The 16,936-nt window shown below is 34.6% G+C and overlaps 3 protein-coding genes across 3 annotated transcripts; all 3 read right to left on the minus strand.

Moving 5' to 3' along the window:
- Positions 1-726: 726 nt before the first annotated feature.
- On the minus strand, positions 727-5,637 carry LOC132190110 (enhancer of rudimentary homolog). Its single transcript, XM_059604998.1, has 4 exons — positions 5,543-5,637; positions 2,727-2,820; positions 1,317-1,437; positions 727-1,116 (listed from the first exon to the last, which is right to left on the minus strand). The coding sequence occupies exons 1-4, from the start codon at positions 5,543-5,545 to the stop codon at positions 1,026-1,028; spliced, it is 309 nt and encodes a 102-aa protein (XP_059460981.1). The 5' UTR covers positions 5,546-5,637; the 3' UTR covers positions 727-1,025.
- Positions 5,638-7,979: 2,342 nt separating this feature from the next.
- LOC132189684 (phospholipid hydroperoxide glutathione peroxidase 1, chloroplastic-like) lies at positions 7,980-12,415 on the minus strand. Its single transcript, XM_059604451.1, has 6 exons — positions 12,050-12,415; positions 11,398-11,474; positions 11,190-11,251; positions 9,609-9,727; positions 9,361-9,528; positions 7,980-8,180 (listed from the first exon to the last, which is right to left on the minus strand). The coding sequence occupies exons 1-6, from the start codon at positions 12,317-12,319 to the stop codon at positions 8,151-8,153; spliced, it is 726 nt and encodes a 241-aa protein (XP_059460434.1). The 5' UTR covers positions 12,320-12,415; the 3' UTR covers positions 7,980-8,150.
- Positions 12,416-13,558: 1,143 nt separating this feature from the next.
- LOC132189517 (uncharacterized) lies at positions 13,559-15,172 on the minus strand. Its single transcript, XM_059604258.1, has one exon. The coding sequence runs from the start codon at positions 15,170-15,172 to the stop codon at positions 13,559-13,561; it is 1,614 nt and encodes a 537-aa protein (XP_059460241.1).
- Between the last annotated feature and the right edge of the window lie 1,764 nt (positions 15,173-16,936).

Below are 16,936 nucleotides of genomic sequence, written 5' to 3' on the forward strand. Positions count from 1 at the left end.
CACCATGCAAACTATTTAATTTGTAAAATTTAATATAAATCATAAAATGAACCATCTTTATTTTACTTGAAATTGAGAATCCTAATCTACATACCCATATCTACTTTTTATTTATTAAAAAAAAAAAAAAAAACCAGCCCAGGAAATAGGATAGTAAACACTCTTTTTTAAAAAGAAAAAAAGAATTGCAGCCATTGACTATTCAAATTGTATGCAAGGTATTATCAATTTTAGGATTGAGACATTAAGAAATGTTGTAACAAATTAACTTTTTGTTATTGCTAGCCGGTCAATCGTTATGAATAGTATTTTCGTTCAAATTAGGGCTCCGTTGGTAAACATTTTTGTTTCAATACTATTCATCTTACTTTTTCATTTTTTCAACATTCTCCTACTTTTTACATTGCATCAATGACTTTTTATTACTATTCAAATAAAAAAAATCACTACAAAACAAAATTTTTTCATTTTTCTATACCAAACAATCAATTTTACATCAATCAATTTTTGCTACAATATCAAACCAAAATCGTTTAACAAACACATCCTAGGTTGTAGAAATTTCTTTCAATCCGGTCTATAAAATTAACATATGTCTAGTGAACATGTCAAAAGCTTATGCTTTTTTAATAGTACTAATAAAGTTGTTGGAGGAAATTCTGTCAAAAAGCATGTGTAGAGAACAATTCAGGGAAGCACATCCCAGAAAACCAATGAAAGTTCACAGGAAACTAAGAGAGTTCAATATCAGGGCCAACCTTCCTAGCGAGGCAAGGGAGTTCTTCCATACATACTAACATTACCAAACAAAAGCAGTTGCTTTTCATCTGAAACTTGAGCACAAAGCTGTGTTTGTTCAAAAATATATGCTCACAAAGAGAGAGGGTCCACCTTCCATATAAAACACCTTGACATCAGATACAACTCAAAATTCTAGACATCAAACCCATTCCAGTTATACAGAATCCAAGTCTACAGACAATCTGGTGGTAATTAGATACATAAGCCGCAGCATCATAATACATTTAGTGAGCCAATTTCTTTAGATGTTGAAAGGTGCGCTGTTTAATCCATTGCCGGTCATATGGATAATAAGCATGGATTGAGTGATCATAGCTGTAAGCCAGAACCAAATGGCAAGTGTATCAGTTATAAATCACGGTGCGTAAACATAAATATTCTTAATTTTCCATAGAAAAAAGGGGATATTCATTATCACCAAAACAAATTGGAAATCATCTAATAGGTGATCAACTGGCTAACTGGCTAGCCTCTGTAACTAAAATCTAGAGAGAGAGAGAGAGAGAGAGACATACACTAAGGCACTCAAATCTGCCAGGCCATCAATAAAATTATAGAGATCTGCAATGTCATAAGTGATGTTTCTGATGGCTGGATTCAACTCCTTAAGCTTCCTTTCATATAGTCCACATATACCTATACACACACAGAGTAACATCATAACCTCTAGTAAATGCAAGAACATTGGGAGATCAACCAAATTACAGTTTGGAGCCATTTAGATTCGATTTTATTTTCTTCAGCATTTTATCCATCAGCAAAATAGATCTATCTCCTAAATCAGTGATCATCAGGGAACAAAAAATGGAAATGTGGGGGGGAGGGGGGGCCGCATAGGTAGCACTTTTTCCAATTTTCCCCTCTTCAGCCAGTGGATGTTGGATGTTCTAAGTCAGAGTCTAGTCCAATAGGGGTGTCCATTGTCAAGTCCTTTTCACTTTGTCGCAGTCCACATCAAATGCGACAAATATATCAATTTTTACCTAGCAGAGTAGATGTTGAGTTTATAGATTATAGATTTTCATATACGGCTGGTTCAAATATATGCTCATACGTTACTCTAGCAGCTGCATTTCCAATTTCCAGTTTACTGGTGGTTACACCTTGCAAATGAAACCTTTTTCCTTATTGTCACACACACACACACACACACACACACACACACACTATATATATATATATATAGAGAGAGAGAGAGAGAGAGAGAGAGAGAGAGAGAGAGATGATTGTATGGGTAACCCACCAATAACTAAAATAATTCCAGCAATTCTTTAATAAAGTAAAAAATATTTTCCTGACCATGGGACTCTTTGTCTGGGTCTCATCCATCTTAATGAATACCTCTGAATTACAGATCACTCATGCTTACACAATACCACAAAGGTTTATTAGACCTACATAAAACCACAAATTCAAGTGCTTTGTACACAAACATGACATAAAACAAAGAGATTTGCTACAATACATTCTCCTCACCATCTCCCCCACCATCTTCCCTCCTTTAACATCTTGATTTTTTCCAAAAAAAAAAAAAAAAACATCAAGAGAGAGGAGATGGTGAGGAGAATGCAAGAAAGCATTTGCCTAAAACAAATATATGGAGCTAACTATTGTGAAAAATTGAGTACTTATTTATTTAGTTTCGGCAATGAAAAATCTAACGAAGAGGAAAAAAAAAGTTAGAACACTAAAGTAAAAAGAAAGAAAATGGAGGAAATGGAGGGGGAACACAAAACAAGGGAAAGCAAAACAAAACAGAAAGGTCCTCAGTCATGGTATATGAAATCACCACCCTAATTGATTGTGTCGCCAAAGAAAATTGAACCTTTGCTGAAGTCTAGCATAAAACAGTACATGTAGATGATGATGAAGATGGTGTGCTAGTAAACAACAACCATATTAAACATACATAATACATCACATACCATCCATAGCCTGACTTATTGACTCATAATCCATAAATGTTCTAGTGGATCTGTTCGGAGAAGTTTGCATCAAAATAATAGTGTGCCTATTAGCCTGCATATGAAGACAGAAGACAATTAGTTGGCATCATAGCCAGTAACAGGCATGTAATTGATCACATAAGGAAAGGTGAACAATTTCACACTAAAAGATCTGGCATGTACAGAATGAAAACTTCATTATATGCTCAAGAAAGGTCATTTAGAGATTTAGCGGGAGAAACTGATAGACATAGCTGCAATGTTATAAACCCAGCACATATAAATATAACATAGATAAGGTAATGGGGAAGTGTTAATACAGGATGCAAAAGGTAGCAATGCAAATAAGGGAGAAGGGAACATGAGCAACAATTATTGAAGAACTTAGTGAAGAGCATGTACATGTTTCCACAAAACAATGTATAACTATAACATAAACTACAGAGATTAAATGAGTGACAACAGACTGAATCAATGCTGTTATGTGCACATGTAGAACATCAACTCCACTTACCCGTTCCAGGGTGGAGGATTCATTGAGGTAAATGTTCTTTTTTATTTATTTATTTTATATAGGGAAGTTACACAGCATCCAATGAGTTTTGAACCCAAAAACTTTAGCCTCCACCTTGTTCTTACAAGGGGAGGAAGCTCCATTTGAGATATAGCTCATTTAGATGATGTGTTTCACCAACATAACTTAAAATTCTATAGTGCGCATTGCCTCTTAGCAACTCATGATGAATCATGATCATATCTAAAAAGATTTGTCTCAGATTTAGTTGGAAATTGAAGCCCTGAAGACAGTTAACTAGCGGCCGAAAATCCCCCTTGAGAGTAATGATTTAATTAACTGCTTGGCCAAACAACTGATTATTCAATGTTAGTCTAACATGATAAAATCATCAATTCCACAACTAAATGACCTATCTATATACCATCAAATTCACAAATTAATTGTTCAGTGCTCTCGCCACACTTCTGAAGTCAGGAAGGGTCTACCGAAAGACCTGGTGAAGCCTTTCGCCACTTTTTTAGATGCCTAAAATCAGCAAGCTAGCCAAAAGACTAGGACTACAACTCCGCTATTACAGAAAACATAGAACTTTTCCACCTCCATTCTTCAATGTGCAAGCAATACAGCTAAGCAAACAAGTTGATTCGGCTGAATATGGACAAAGTTTAACTTGCAGCATTCAGTTATTCTCAACCAGAGTAAAAACAAATTAAATAATCTTCCTTTTTTTTTTGATAAGTACAAATTAAATAATCTTCTTAAATTAACCTCTTAGAAGAAGGTAGCAAAAGCTCCCTTGGATAGGATAAGCTCAGCCAGAGCTAGTGAATTGCAACTGGTAAACACATTGTGGATTAAAATATGATAGGTCCTAAAGTATTATCAAGAAAAAGAAATTTCTTACTTCGACATATTGTCAGACTAATGGACGGCTAGAGCTTGATGCATCACAGAAACGGTTAAAATAAATATAGACCAGGTCACCAGATTCCAGATATGTTAATTTTACTACCAAATTAATAGGAAAAACTTTGCATCCTTCTCCTCATATATCATTTCACATTAACAATCTATCTATCATATCCCAATATTAAACCTTACTAAACATCACATAGACCATCATTCCCCACCCAAAGTACAGACAATGAGAAGGAAGAAATCAATAATTATTATTAGTAAGCATAGATATATGACCATCAAAGATTCATTGTTCCACATTATTCTATGAACCGTACGGAAAATTTTTGTAGTAAACATAGCCTTGTCCACTTTGATGGACCATCCGAAATACTTTTAAGTGTAAATAAATCACATCACTAGACTGGTAAGTAAGAAATGCATAATTGAATTTCTAAACCAAGGAAAACCAATTTACCCCTACCAGAGGTCATTTTGGGGCTCAAATATAAGATTAAGTTTCCACATCATGAAAAAAAAAAAAAAAAAGAAGCTAAGATCCAGAATTAAAATCACCAAGCATCAGATGTTAGAACTTGCTACCTCCAATTAGAGTTCGAAATAAAATTAAATAGAAAATATTGTATCAGCTTATGCATTATTAAAATAGCAAAATCCTGAATCATGTAATATATATGAAGCAGGAATTAAAACCTTAGCCCATCGTTTGGTTCCCTAGAAAAAGGTTGGGGGGAGAAAATTAAGCCTAATTTCCATGCTGTTATCGTTTCCAAAAAAAAAAGACCGCCCCAAGTGAACACTTTTCAAATCCCGTTTGGCCGTTTCCCAAACAAGGAAAAAGCTACGACTATTTTCTTTTTCCTAAATCAGGTAATATATCAAGCAGGAATCAAAACCCTAGCCCATCGTTTGGTTCCCTATAAAACGGTTGAGGGGAGAAAATTAAGCCTCACTTCCATGCTGTTTTCATTTCCCAAGAAAATTGAAAAAGAAACAAAGACCGGCCCAAAGTGAACACTTTTCAAATCCCCGCTTCCGAAACAGGGAAAAAGCTTGACTTCTTTCTTTTTTCCCGACAAATAAAAAATCTAAGACTTACCCATCTATTTACCTACATTTTCTCGGCAACCAAGCAGAAAAAAAGGAACAGAACTGAAAATTGAAAGTAAAAACCAAAACGCTAAGACGAAGAAGTTCTATCACACTAACAAAACCCTAATACTAGAGAAAAGGATCAGCGATTACGAAAAGTGGTTTTGCGATTCAAAGAAATTGATTATATAAACCAATAAAGAAATAAATAATAGAGCGAGAAAATCAAAATAAATAAATAAATAATAAATAAATAAATAAATATTACCATGTGGAACAAAGCGATGGAACAAAGTGATCGGACAAAGCTCAGTGAAAGCAAATGGTTCTCTTCGCGGCGACGCAAAGTACCCAAAGTGAGACGAAGACTTGAGGAGTGGCATATTGCCAGGTCAGCGACGAGGGCAAAATTGGAAATGCGAATGATGGGTTCTCAGATTGTTTTGGGCCGTCTGATTTGTAGACCATAGTCTAGCCCAGCTCGAAAAAGTGCAACACTTTCTCAAAATGTTTCTCTAAAATTTATTTCGTGTATTATTTTGAAAAGTGTGTCACTATTTTACGAGATCGTGGTACATTATTTGTGAATTAATTTTTGAAATTTTTTTTTGAGAAGTGTAGCATTTCTTATATTTGTAAAGAGTTATTTTTCACATTCATTTATCACACTTTGTTCTAGGGGTGAAAAGGCGGTTGAGTTTAGCGGTTAATGGCTAAAACCACTTAAGCGGTTAGTAAATTTTATTAACCGCCTCCGCTAACTGCACCCAATTAACAGTTAACCACATCCGAATAACCGTTTTTTTACTAACCGCTTTTTTTAGGCTTTTATTTTTTTTTTGTGGTTTTGGACTGGTTTTGGGGCTCACTTTAAACGTTTTTTGCTCACTTTAAACAATTTTTCTTTTCCTTTTCATGTTCATTTTAGCATTAAAAATTGCTATATACCAAAATCCTTGTTGGTCATCTTCTACGAATTTATACAACATATAATACAAATAAAATTACAATAATTTTTATAAATCATTACTTCACTTGTAGTCTTGTACACAACATATATATAAAATAAAACTATATATATATATATATAAAACAGTTAGCGGTTTTCAAAAACCCAATAACCGCTAACCGCTAGGCGATTTTTTAATAACCGCTTTCAAAAGCGGTTAACGGTTAATGCGGTTAGTGATTATAGCAGTTAGTGGCTAACAAAGCGGTTCACACTGACTAACATTGTTTTTTTCACATGACTTTTTATGTCAGCCACTTAAAACATGTCACATTAGCTAATGTGAAATGAATGTGATAAATAGGTGTAAAGAGTAGCATTACTAATTTGTAAATCATAATTTTTCTAATCCTAAATTATAGGATCATTTGCAATATCTTCTAGATTTTAAATTTCAACTAGGAAACTATTTAAGTAGTTGCAGTATTTCTATTGTACTTCAGCATTTGGTTGTAGTATGTTTTAAGAGTTGGCTGATCACCCATTAAAGCAAGAATAATGCAGCTAATGTTAAACTTACTCCCACTTCTCCACACTCATTTCCCATATTCATAGATAGCTTTTAAAATTACCATTAGATTAAAATTCAATAAAGATCTATCTCGTATCTAATTGTGGTTTTAAAAGCCACCTACAAGTATAAAGAAATAGGAGTTAAGTGTAGCATTACATCTGTATTCATTGTGGGCGATCCGTATCCATTGTGGGTGTTAGAATATTGAGAAGATATTTTCCTAGCACGAGAGAATTGAGAAGGAGAAACCTCTAGTGTACTAATTGTTGTGCCCTTTAAAAAGTAAAATAATAAATGAATAGATGGTAGATCATAAGATTTTACGATTTTGTACCATTTCCAAAGAAGATATTAGAATCGTAGAAAAACAATTGAAATTTCCTCCCTTTCCTAATTTTTTTTTTTTTTTTTTCATATTTTAACTTAATTTTCATGTTTGTCAATTGTCACATTGACCGAATGATAATGCGATGCGCAAAACTTCAAAGTTAGGGCAGTGCACAACTTGTAGGAAAGCAGCAATGATAAACATGGGAAACACAAAATGCATCCAAAACACACATCTAATGATCATCCTTGATGTCCTTTCTTTTGATATTTCCTATGTGTATTTGGTATACGTTATGATTTGGTATACGTTATGATCCTGAATATCAAATCTGTAACGGGATAAATTTAGATAAATTCTTAAAGAGAACCTAAACCTCCTTCCAATATATGTTTGGGAATATGAGAAGATTTTAGAGGAATCTCAAGACCTCACATCCATCTAGGATTAGATGCCCTTTTACAATAGATGACTCCAAGTCTCCAACAACAATGAAAACTTTTTTCTTTTTTCTTTTTTTTAATATATATATGTCCGCACAATAGGAGAAAAATGGGAAATGAAAATTCAAACTAGTGACTTCCGCTTCATGAGACGTGGTCCTCAGCCGATTGAGCTGCCCCTTGGGGACCTCATTATGAGAACTTATTAAACATAAAGACTTCCAAACTAACTTAAATACAGACTAAATCATACTCTCAGTAATCCAGAGGTGGGCATAGATATAAGGACTCAATAGTCCTTACTTTTTGAGGACTGTAACAGTATATTTCAAAAAGGATGAGGCCTGGAGACCATATGTGGGGAACTTTGCAGCAATCATAAACATTTGTGGATTTAATGAATCAATTGCAAAACAGGAAGAAAGCAACTTTATAAGTATGAATCACAAATAACTTGTACAGAAAGTACAACTATGTGAGTGATGAGTAATCCAGATATTTACATATACCACATACAGTCTTTCTTCTTCTCTCACTGTCAGCATGGCTGATCATGCCATGCGTGCCTTTGCAGCTCTATGTTCATGCTGCGACGACCCGTTGGATATCCTTCTGAAATAATTTACGCAATCAATCAGAGAAGTAGAAAGCAATCTATTCCAATGGTCTTCACATGTAAGAGGAAGTTTTGGAAGAATTTCACTATAAAAAAGTAAACAATTGATGCCGTAGTTTCCAAGCCAATTAGTCTCAGAAACAGACAGAAAATCCAATATGTACAAGCATCATGACACGACACCAACTTCAGACCTTTTTTTTTGGGTCCATTGGGTCTATGGAGCTACAAAATGGGAGCTAGCCATCTCCCTTATCTTAAACTCCCCATCATTCGGCGTACTCGACTTTAGGTTCCTCATTCGGCCAAAAAGACTTCAACAGCACTGTTCAAAATTTCGATCTCATTTTGATTAAGGGTGCGGGTTGATGATTATGTTACTGAATTAACTGCCTTATGCATCAAATGAACTCTATCCCCATCCCCCACCCCTCAAAAAAACAAATTATGTGTAGTGAGTTCTCTCTTTGAGAACCTTATCACATGTGAACTAACTCTGGTCGACTGCCTACATCATAAACTTCTGAATAGTGGGTACCTTTGGATTGAAGTTACTAACAGTTTCAAACTTAAATTAACTAAACCACAATATAGAGGCTAGCACAATTCAACAACTCAAAACAAAAGTAAAAAAGGTTCATTCATTTGCTAAAAATCAACTTTCGAAGAGTCAAATGTCATCTATATATTGCAAATGGATTGCAGATCAACAACAAATTCAACCCCTTGACCATAAAATTAGGTATATGAAACCTTCTATATACCAGGAATAAATGTGGGAAATCATTAGATGCAATTGATTACATGTCTAAGTTTTTAAAATTAGTTCTCTCCCTGCAAAGCTTTAATCCAAAAAGAGGTTGAAAACAGATTTGTGAGGAGCACTCATGTTAATTTCCGAATATGACCTACTTTGAAAAAATTTCACTTTAGATGCCGTTCTTGTATTATGAAACCATTTGGTATGGCTACATCTCCATAGGAATTATAAGTGTAAAACAACTTGATTTTCATAACAATTAGGTGTCCTGAAATATTTCAAGTAGGGCAGACAGCTTCATTACCATTGCCAATAATTTGTAAAAGTTGAAACAATTGATTTCAACCAGTACTTGATATCAAGGAACTTCCAAACTCCAGAATTGAATGCCAAAAAATAATGGAGGAAAAACATACCTCAATTTGAAAAGGTGATGTTGTTGGTGGGTATCTCTCAACAACTTTACCATTTTTGTCCACCAAGAACTTCTCAAAATTCCATTTGATAAGATCACCTAAAAATCCTCCAGCATTTGATTTCAGGAATTGGTAAACTGGAGCAGTACTTGGCCCATTGACATCAACCTGTTGCGAAAACCCTTAGTACTAGGCTATGGCTCTCTGACAATCTTGTTATGTACAGAAGAAAAATGCATTTAACACACCTTATCAAAAATCGGAAATTCTGCTTTAAACCTTGTACAAGCAAACTGCTTGATTTCTGGGTTTGATCCAGGTTCTTGCCCACCAAACTGATTGCAAGGGAAAGCTAGAATTTCAAATCCTGCAATGAGAAAACAATTTAAAAGTATCACACTCATGAGAAAACAATTTCTTCCTTGACTTAGAAATTCTCCACGTGTGTGAAAGACGCATCAATAATAAATCTCACTCTTTCTTTTTTTAAGGACTTCTCAGATGCTTTACAATGAAATGACTTAATTTTATCCTAAATTTATACAAAACAATGATGGATCAGATATGCATCAAAGGCGGCCATCTAACATTTGCAGGACCAATTAAACTTCCCACACCTATCATTTCTTCAGGACCACGTGTTGAGCAACTGCATCAGGGAACAGTGAGTGATGATGGGTTGTTTTCATATTTTTAGGACAACTTGATAGACAAATACAAACAATTTGACACACCCAAATCAGCCACAAACCTTACATAAATAAATTTATTTTTTGATAAGTAATTCAATCTTATTAGAAAGTGCTTTCGGGAGCAACCCAATTACACATGGAGTATAAAAAAGATAGCACCAATTAGGGAGAAAAAGAAGAAAACAAATTCAGAAATTCTAGAAAATTAGAAAGTGAGAACCATTGAAAGCAACCATCCCCCATTAAGAGTTTTGAACAAAATAACTTTTACTTCTATCACCGTTCTCTCACAATCTTCAAAATTTGAGCATAATGTTCTTTCCAAATACACCAAATCAAGCAAAGCAGAACTGTTCTCCAAACTTCCATATTATGATTGCTATCAAATTGGCCTCTCCAACTAGCCAACAAGTCCACCGCCTATTGGGGCACCACCTCCTCAATTAGTGGAGTGGAAGATGATTGACGGATTCTCCGCTCTTCTTGGACATACAACACCAATCCATCATTATGATGTGCATCTTTCTTTTTTTGATAAGCATGACGATCCTCTTTCTAAAGCTATCCAAAGTCAAAATCTTCCTTAGCACTGCTGTCTAAACAATGAATGTCACTCCCGAGAGGCCTTGTTTCTCAAAATGCTCTTCCAAGGGATAGAAAATCCAGCATGAGGGCTAAGCACATTATAAAATGATTTGACCTCGAACATCCATCTTTTGGAAGGGATCCAAAATAAGTACTAGGAGTCATAATCAGTGCTGTCCTATTGACACTTAAAACATCAATACTTCCTTTATCTCCATTTCATTGCCATGAATACAAAGAAAAAGAAGAAACTTTGTCACTTAAGGCTGTCTTTGGTTCCATACTCGAGTACATTTTCTGTTATTTGAATCACATAAATATGGGAACACAGGGAAAACTTGTTTACAAATTCAAAAAATGAGCAATGGTGCATCCAACTCTTACTTCGACTAATAACACCAAAGCAGTAGCTAGACGCATGGACAAATTTCTGAAAGGTAAAAGATAAACAGCCCAACATGTTAATTGCAGTTCAATTGGGTGTAAGTGTCAATTTTCAAAAGATCTTAACACTAAAAATAACAGCACTATCCTCCATTTTCTGTAGCATACCTTGAGTTTTGTACTTCTCATATATGTGAGACAGTTCTGAGTAATTTGAAGGTGTCAAACCACTGTGATTAAAAAAAAAATCCACAAATTGAAATGAATATGATACATAGACTGGGATTTTAAATAGTAGACAAAATAAAAAAGGGGATAAACTTTGGCTGAAACACAAGTAGTCAAAGCTGCAAAATCATCAGTCAGGCGTGAATACCATTTTGAAGCGACATTGACAATCAAGAGAGCCTTCCCCTTAAACTTGCTAAGAGAAACATCCTTCCCATCAATATCCTGCGTCAACAACCTCCATACATAATAAGCACAATATAACTATATACTCACACGTTCATCCCCAAATTTGGTCATCGTGATCTTAAATTGTTAAAGACATAACAAAACCTCTCAGGAAGGAGATAGAGTTTCCATTGGTAACCTATTAATCTTATAATCGTACTCCAAGTTAAGTTTACAGCAATTTTTTCTCTAACTAATAAAGCCACACTAGAAAACACGAGTATGAACATTTCTTTACGAACTCAATGAAGAAATTAGTATGTTATTAAAATTGAATTCACTTCACATTGTACCATTCAAGACAAGATTCACATCTACTAATTGAAACCAACTAGAGACTTTCTCTTCACCACGAATTAGGCACTGCCAAGATACACGACAGAGTTACCACTTACCAGTTCTTAAAGTTTGGTTTTTTTCCTCTGTCACATCCAAATGCTGGAAATTCACACACACACACATGTGACAAGAATACTCACAAATGTTTATAATTAATCCAACACCCAATACCCACTGCCCATAACTCAAGTTCCTCACAGAAGAGTTTCAAACAAAATACCAAAAACACTTACTTTGACAGTGAAATCATAGATAGTCTTCTCCGTTGCCGCTCTGGCGTTAACTCCGAAAGAACGAGATTTCAAGAGATACCCAAGAAGAGTTGATGATTGAAAAGAGAGCCCGTGTTGAAAAAGGGCTGATTTGGAGGACCCAAGTGAGGTTTTGATGGATGGGATCGAAAAAGCCATTGAAGGCCATAGAGAAGAAGAAGAAGAAGAAGTTGGGTTTATTTTGGTTTGCATTAAACCATTAAAAGAAGCAGAGAAAGGTATGGCAGCCATTTTTGTTTCCCTTTGGAAATTCGGTGGCTTGGGACCGAAGAAGCTTTCTAGTTCAACGTGAATCCTGCTCTCTCTCTCTCGCTCTCTCTCCCTCTCCCTGAGAGTTACTTTAGTGGAAGTTATGGTTACACGTGGTCTTTTTGTCCGCCTGTTTTTTCTACTCTTCTCTTCCTTTCTTTTCTAAGTTATCCAAACCAAAAGAATTACCGCTCTCTTAAAAAAAAAAAAACCTTAAAATATTAAACACTCTTCATATTATTTTCATATTGTATTATAGCAATATTTTGAATAAACTGTTTAAACTCTTACAAAAATACGAACTAATTTCTCATTTAAAAAATTTTCAAGATTAAAAAGAAAAATTAGAGTGAATGTTGGCTACCCTATGTAGAGAATGAATGGTTACACGGTCATTCATGTCATGATCGGAGTGGATCCACATCTACTCACTTTTTTAATTTCTTCTTTAATTTTTAAAATTTTCAAATGTTCTTAAGTAATGCTCTATGCATTTGTTTGAGTTTTCTTAAAATAATAAGGTGTATTGAGCCTAAATTTATTATTGTATATATATTCATGTGTTATGGCCCAAAAAATATAGTGATGAAGGAGCTGACACAAAGATTGGGTGTCTTGTTGTTTTTGGGTTTTCTAGCTTAAATGCTTTAGTGTGTGTGTGGTTGTATTCTTTGTAGTGCTTTGAAATGTGTATATATATATATTGATCATTTGTGTGTTAATTTATTCATTTTGCAGTATCTTGAAAAAATTGACCTGGAACAAGTTTGATCTTCTCAACTCTCAAGGGTCAGCTGATCAACTTTGTGCAGGTTGAAGGAGCTTACAGCAAACCCCTAACTTGCAATTACTTCCTTAATTAATTAAGTTGGAAATTCTCCAAAGAGTGTGAAAGAATTCAAAGAAACATCAATATATGGGATTTATAACCTTAATTCAATAATAGAAATCCCATTCTTTTCTCTTGGACTTGTCGGATGCTAAAATAAAATGGCTTATGTTGTCGTTAATTAGTTTGAATACAACAATGATTGATCGGATATACATGAATCTGGTTTAATTAATATAAATAAACTATAATCAGCGATGTCCTGTTAACACTAAAAACATCTCAACTTCCTTCATCTAATTTTGATTGCTATGAATAGAAGAAAAATGAAGAAACTTTTTATAATACTATTTTGAAGCAATATTCACAATCAAGAACCAATCATTCTTCCCTTAATATTTTCCTAAAACACATTGGGAATGAGCAGGGAAGTCGCATTGGGCACAATAATAGAACCATCGTTTGGGATCTCTTTCTTTTTCGCAAATTAGACAATAGTATTCTGCACAATGAGCTTCAGCACTGTAGGTAAGCTTGAGGAGATGATCGTCGTCTTTGTGTCTAGCTTCGAGCGGAAGAGTTGCACATTCGAAACCCAAGGAGAAATCGCAATACGTGCATACAAGCACACAAGGTTTGTTGTAAGAAGTGAAATTACAAACAGAACATATTCTATTAGAATTACCAGCAAGAGAGAAAGGGTGTTGGTGACCTTCATGTTTCAAGGTTTCCGGAATTGAACAACATTGAAGGTCAAAATTGAAGCGACACATTCCACAACTATAGGTGAAGCCACTCCTGTAACGTTGACAAGCATTACATAAGAATTGTCCAAATATATAAAGGTTGAGTGAGTGTGGATGAAGTGGATGTCGCTTGTTTCTTGGTAGCTGAGCACATCTACTGTGGAGAAAGAAGTCGCATTGTGTACAGCTGTAAAACGGGGTGGAGATTAGTCCTTTACAACCATTACAAAACTTATCATCCACAAGCTCTTTGTTGCTAAAAATTAAATCATGTCGATGGCTAAAATGTTGTATCTGTTTAGCCCCTTCAACCTCCATAACATTTGTTTCTGATTCCTCACGCATAATCTTGAGATCTACATATTCTTCATATTTAAATGCACATGCCAAGTGGGCAACATAATTGCATTCCTTACAATAATAGGCTGCATACTTTGTCTTCACTTTTTGATAGCAGAGATTACAAAATATATCATTGTGCTCTTTGACTTGATGAAGAGAGTAAGTGAGAGTGAGAGAGTGATCATGACTTGTAATTCTGATGATGCGTGAAAATCCAGCACATTTGGTGTGAACCAAGAGTTGACAAATGCTACAATGTGAGGCGAACTCATTGCCTTCCTCACCACAAGCTTCACAAGTGAATTGGAAATGCTTAGAGAGAGAGATGAATGTGTGTTGGCAGTTGTCAGTATTTATATTAATTTGCGAGTGGGTAGCACATGTGAAATCAAGATTGAAATCACACTCATCGCAACGGTAGAAGGGGTATGCATTGCAGTTTTTACTGCAAGCATTACAATGTTTTTTTGGTGGCTTTACAAGAGCAAGGACGTGGTTTGGGTGGAAAGGGTATTCTATAGAGAGAGGCAGCTCAAGGCATGATTTATGGAAGACCAAATTGCATTGGGAGGTGGAGCATTTGTATCCGGCACCAGATACTGGCTTCTCACAGCCGAAGCAAACAACGTCGTTAACGTCCTCCTTGCCATCATTTTTCACTTCTTCTGTGAAGATGAAGGGACCATGCGGATCATACAACCATGGGCTGAAGTGTAACAAAAGGGCTTTGTGATTTGTGGGTACATTGAGGCATGATATGTGAAAGTACATGTCTCTACCCCAGTAATAAAAAGCGGCACCCAATATCGGTTTCCGGCACGTCCTACAAACAACTTTCTCATATTTCTCCACCGATGTTGCCCACAGCTCTGCATCAAAAAAATATCTCCTTCCTAGAAAATCTTGGATGATGCTCATGCTGTTCGTCTCCATATATATATATATATATATATATGGATGATGGAGTGAAATTAGGAAATAATAATGAGGATCCGAGTAGGAGTAGTAGTAGGAGGAGGTAGTAGTATAGATTTGAAGATGGAAGTGGTTATTAGTATTATTTGTTGGAATTGGAAAGGCTGCTGTTTGGTTTGGTTTGGTTTGGTTTGGTGGTGTTGTAGTAGTGGAGGGCCGAGGGAATTGAATTGCTCGATCCATTCAATATTTATTTATTTGTTTCTACTTTAATTGGAATAATAACCTTTGGCGTTCACTTGCCTACAATTAACGCAAAGAATAGATTTAATTGCATTAATTGCCCCCAATTCCATTCCAGGTGAATAAAGTGGAACATTTAATTTGCATGGCCCGCCCACTCAAATCCCACTATTTTCTGCAAACTAAATAGATGGCTTCTTTTTTTCTTTTTTTCTTTTTTATGTGGAAAAAAATATACATTGCCTCTCAAACTATGTATATATATATATATTTTTTTTCATGTGATAACTATTTTTTTAAGGTGTGTTTGTTTCACTGTAATTTTATTTTTTTATCGAAAGATGTTTTCAATTAAAAATATTTTCTAGGAAAACTAATAATGATATTCCGTTAAAAATAATACTGAAAATGTTTTCAATTGTTGGGCTCCTACTGAAATTCTTATCCCTCAAAGCCACATAAAAAAAAAAAAGTCAAACATCAAACAAATCCAATTCCACCGATGTCATAAAAAGTTGAGGAAATCAGAATTACAGTTTTTAAAATAAAAAACAATTCCACCGATCTCGCCAATTTGACTTGTTGTATTGCTAGATATACGACATGAAACATGGACTATACAATTAATCTATTAATAAAAAAGTTGTATAAAATAAAATATAGAACTTAAAAAGAAAGTTCTAGAATTGTGAAAAGAAAAAAAATAAACATTCAAGATTATAATATACTTCCACCTCATCACAAGATATGTTTTATGTAGCTTAGAAGTTTTTTTTATTTTTTATTTTTCCTTTTCTTCTTTTGACTCTAAATAAGTTACTTCACACAAAAGAGTGGGACATGCAAATCTTTTTCTTTATCATCCGGAGAAGGTACTTGACACATAAGAGGAAGAGAATTTGGGCAATGCAAATTTAATACAAATCTAAAAGAGACGTTAAAATATATACCTTACCACTTATCTCAACGATCTTCAAAAAGACAATTAACTTGCGTTTATAGGCAACCGAACACCACTCAACTTTGGAATAAAGACTTTTGGTCTTTATTCCAAGGGGTAGATCAAAGTAAAAATCGTTCAGTAGGGCCGGGATGTGGTCAATTATGGGCTTAAAATGGTTCATATGGATTAAAGCCGAAAGTTACTTGGCGTTCAACGGAAGCAAATTAATGTTGCTTTTTTAGGATCACGGTGGAAATTGGTAAAGCAAAAGAAACAACTTGTATACGAGGTACTAAAAAAAAAAAAAAACTTGTATAAGAGGTAAGTAACATATGCTAACTGAATAGAAAAAAAGTAATATATTCTTACTTTTTATCTACGTAAACATCTCTTCTGGTGAGGGGAAAGGATATTCTTTTTTGCTTTTTTTTTTTTTCACAATTCTAAAATTAAGTTCTTTTCTTTTTTTTCTTCAATTTTTTATTTTTTATTTCTTTTAACTTCTCTGTTTTTTTTTATACCCTTTCAAATTATCACAAATTTGACAATGTCCTCCTCAAATTTTCAATTGCGACAACGTC

This window comes from Corylus avellana, chromosome ca8 (genome assembly GCF_901000735.1).
Source record: "Corylus avellana chromosome ca8, CavTom2PMs-1.0".
NCBI lineage: Eukaryota > Viridiplantae > Streptophyta > Magnoliopsida > Fagales > Betulaceae > Corylus > Corylus avellana.

Bases quoted from the DNA above. Each gene is read 5' to 3' on its own strand.
- LOC132190110 (XM_059604998.1), bottom strand. The intron at 1,438-2,726 runs GTATGTGATGTA...GTGTGTGTATAG, and splicing joins AATAAGTCAGGCTATGGATG to GTATATGTGGACTATATGAA. The intron at 1,117-1,316 runs GTATGTCTCTCT...TCTGGCTTACAG, and splicing joins GCAGATTTGAGTGCCTTAGT to CTATGATCACTCAATCCATG.
- LOC132189684 (XM_059604451.1), bottom strand. From the start codon at position 12,319: ATGGCTGCCATACCTTTCTCTGCTTCTTTTAATGGTTTAATGCAAACC. The intron at 11,475-12,049 runs GTAAGTGTTTTT...TTGTTGACGCAG, and splicing joins TCTATGATTTCACTGTCAAA to GATATTGATGGGAAGGATGT. The intron at 8,181-9,360 runs GTATGTTTTTCC...AAATTATTTCAG, and splicing joins CATCACCTTTTCAAATTGAG to AAGGATATCCAACGGGTCGT.
- LOC132189517 (XM_059604258.1), bottom strand. From the start codon at position 15,172: ATGAGCATCATCCAAGATTTTCTAGGAAGGAGATATTTTTTTGATGCA.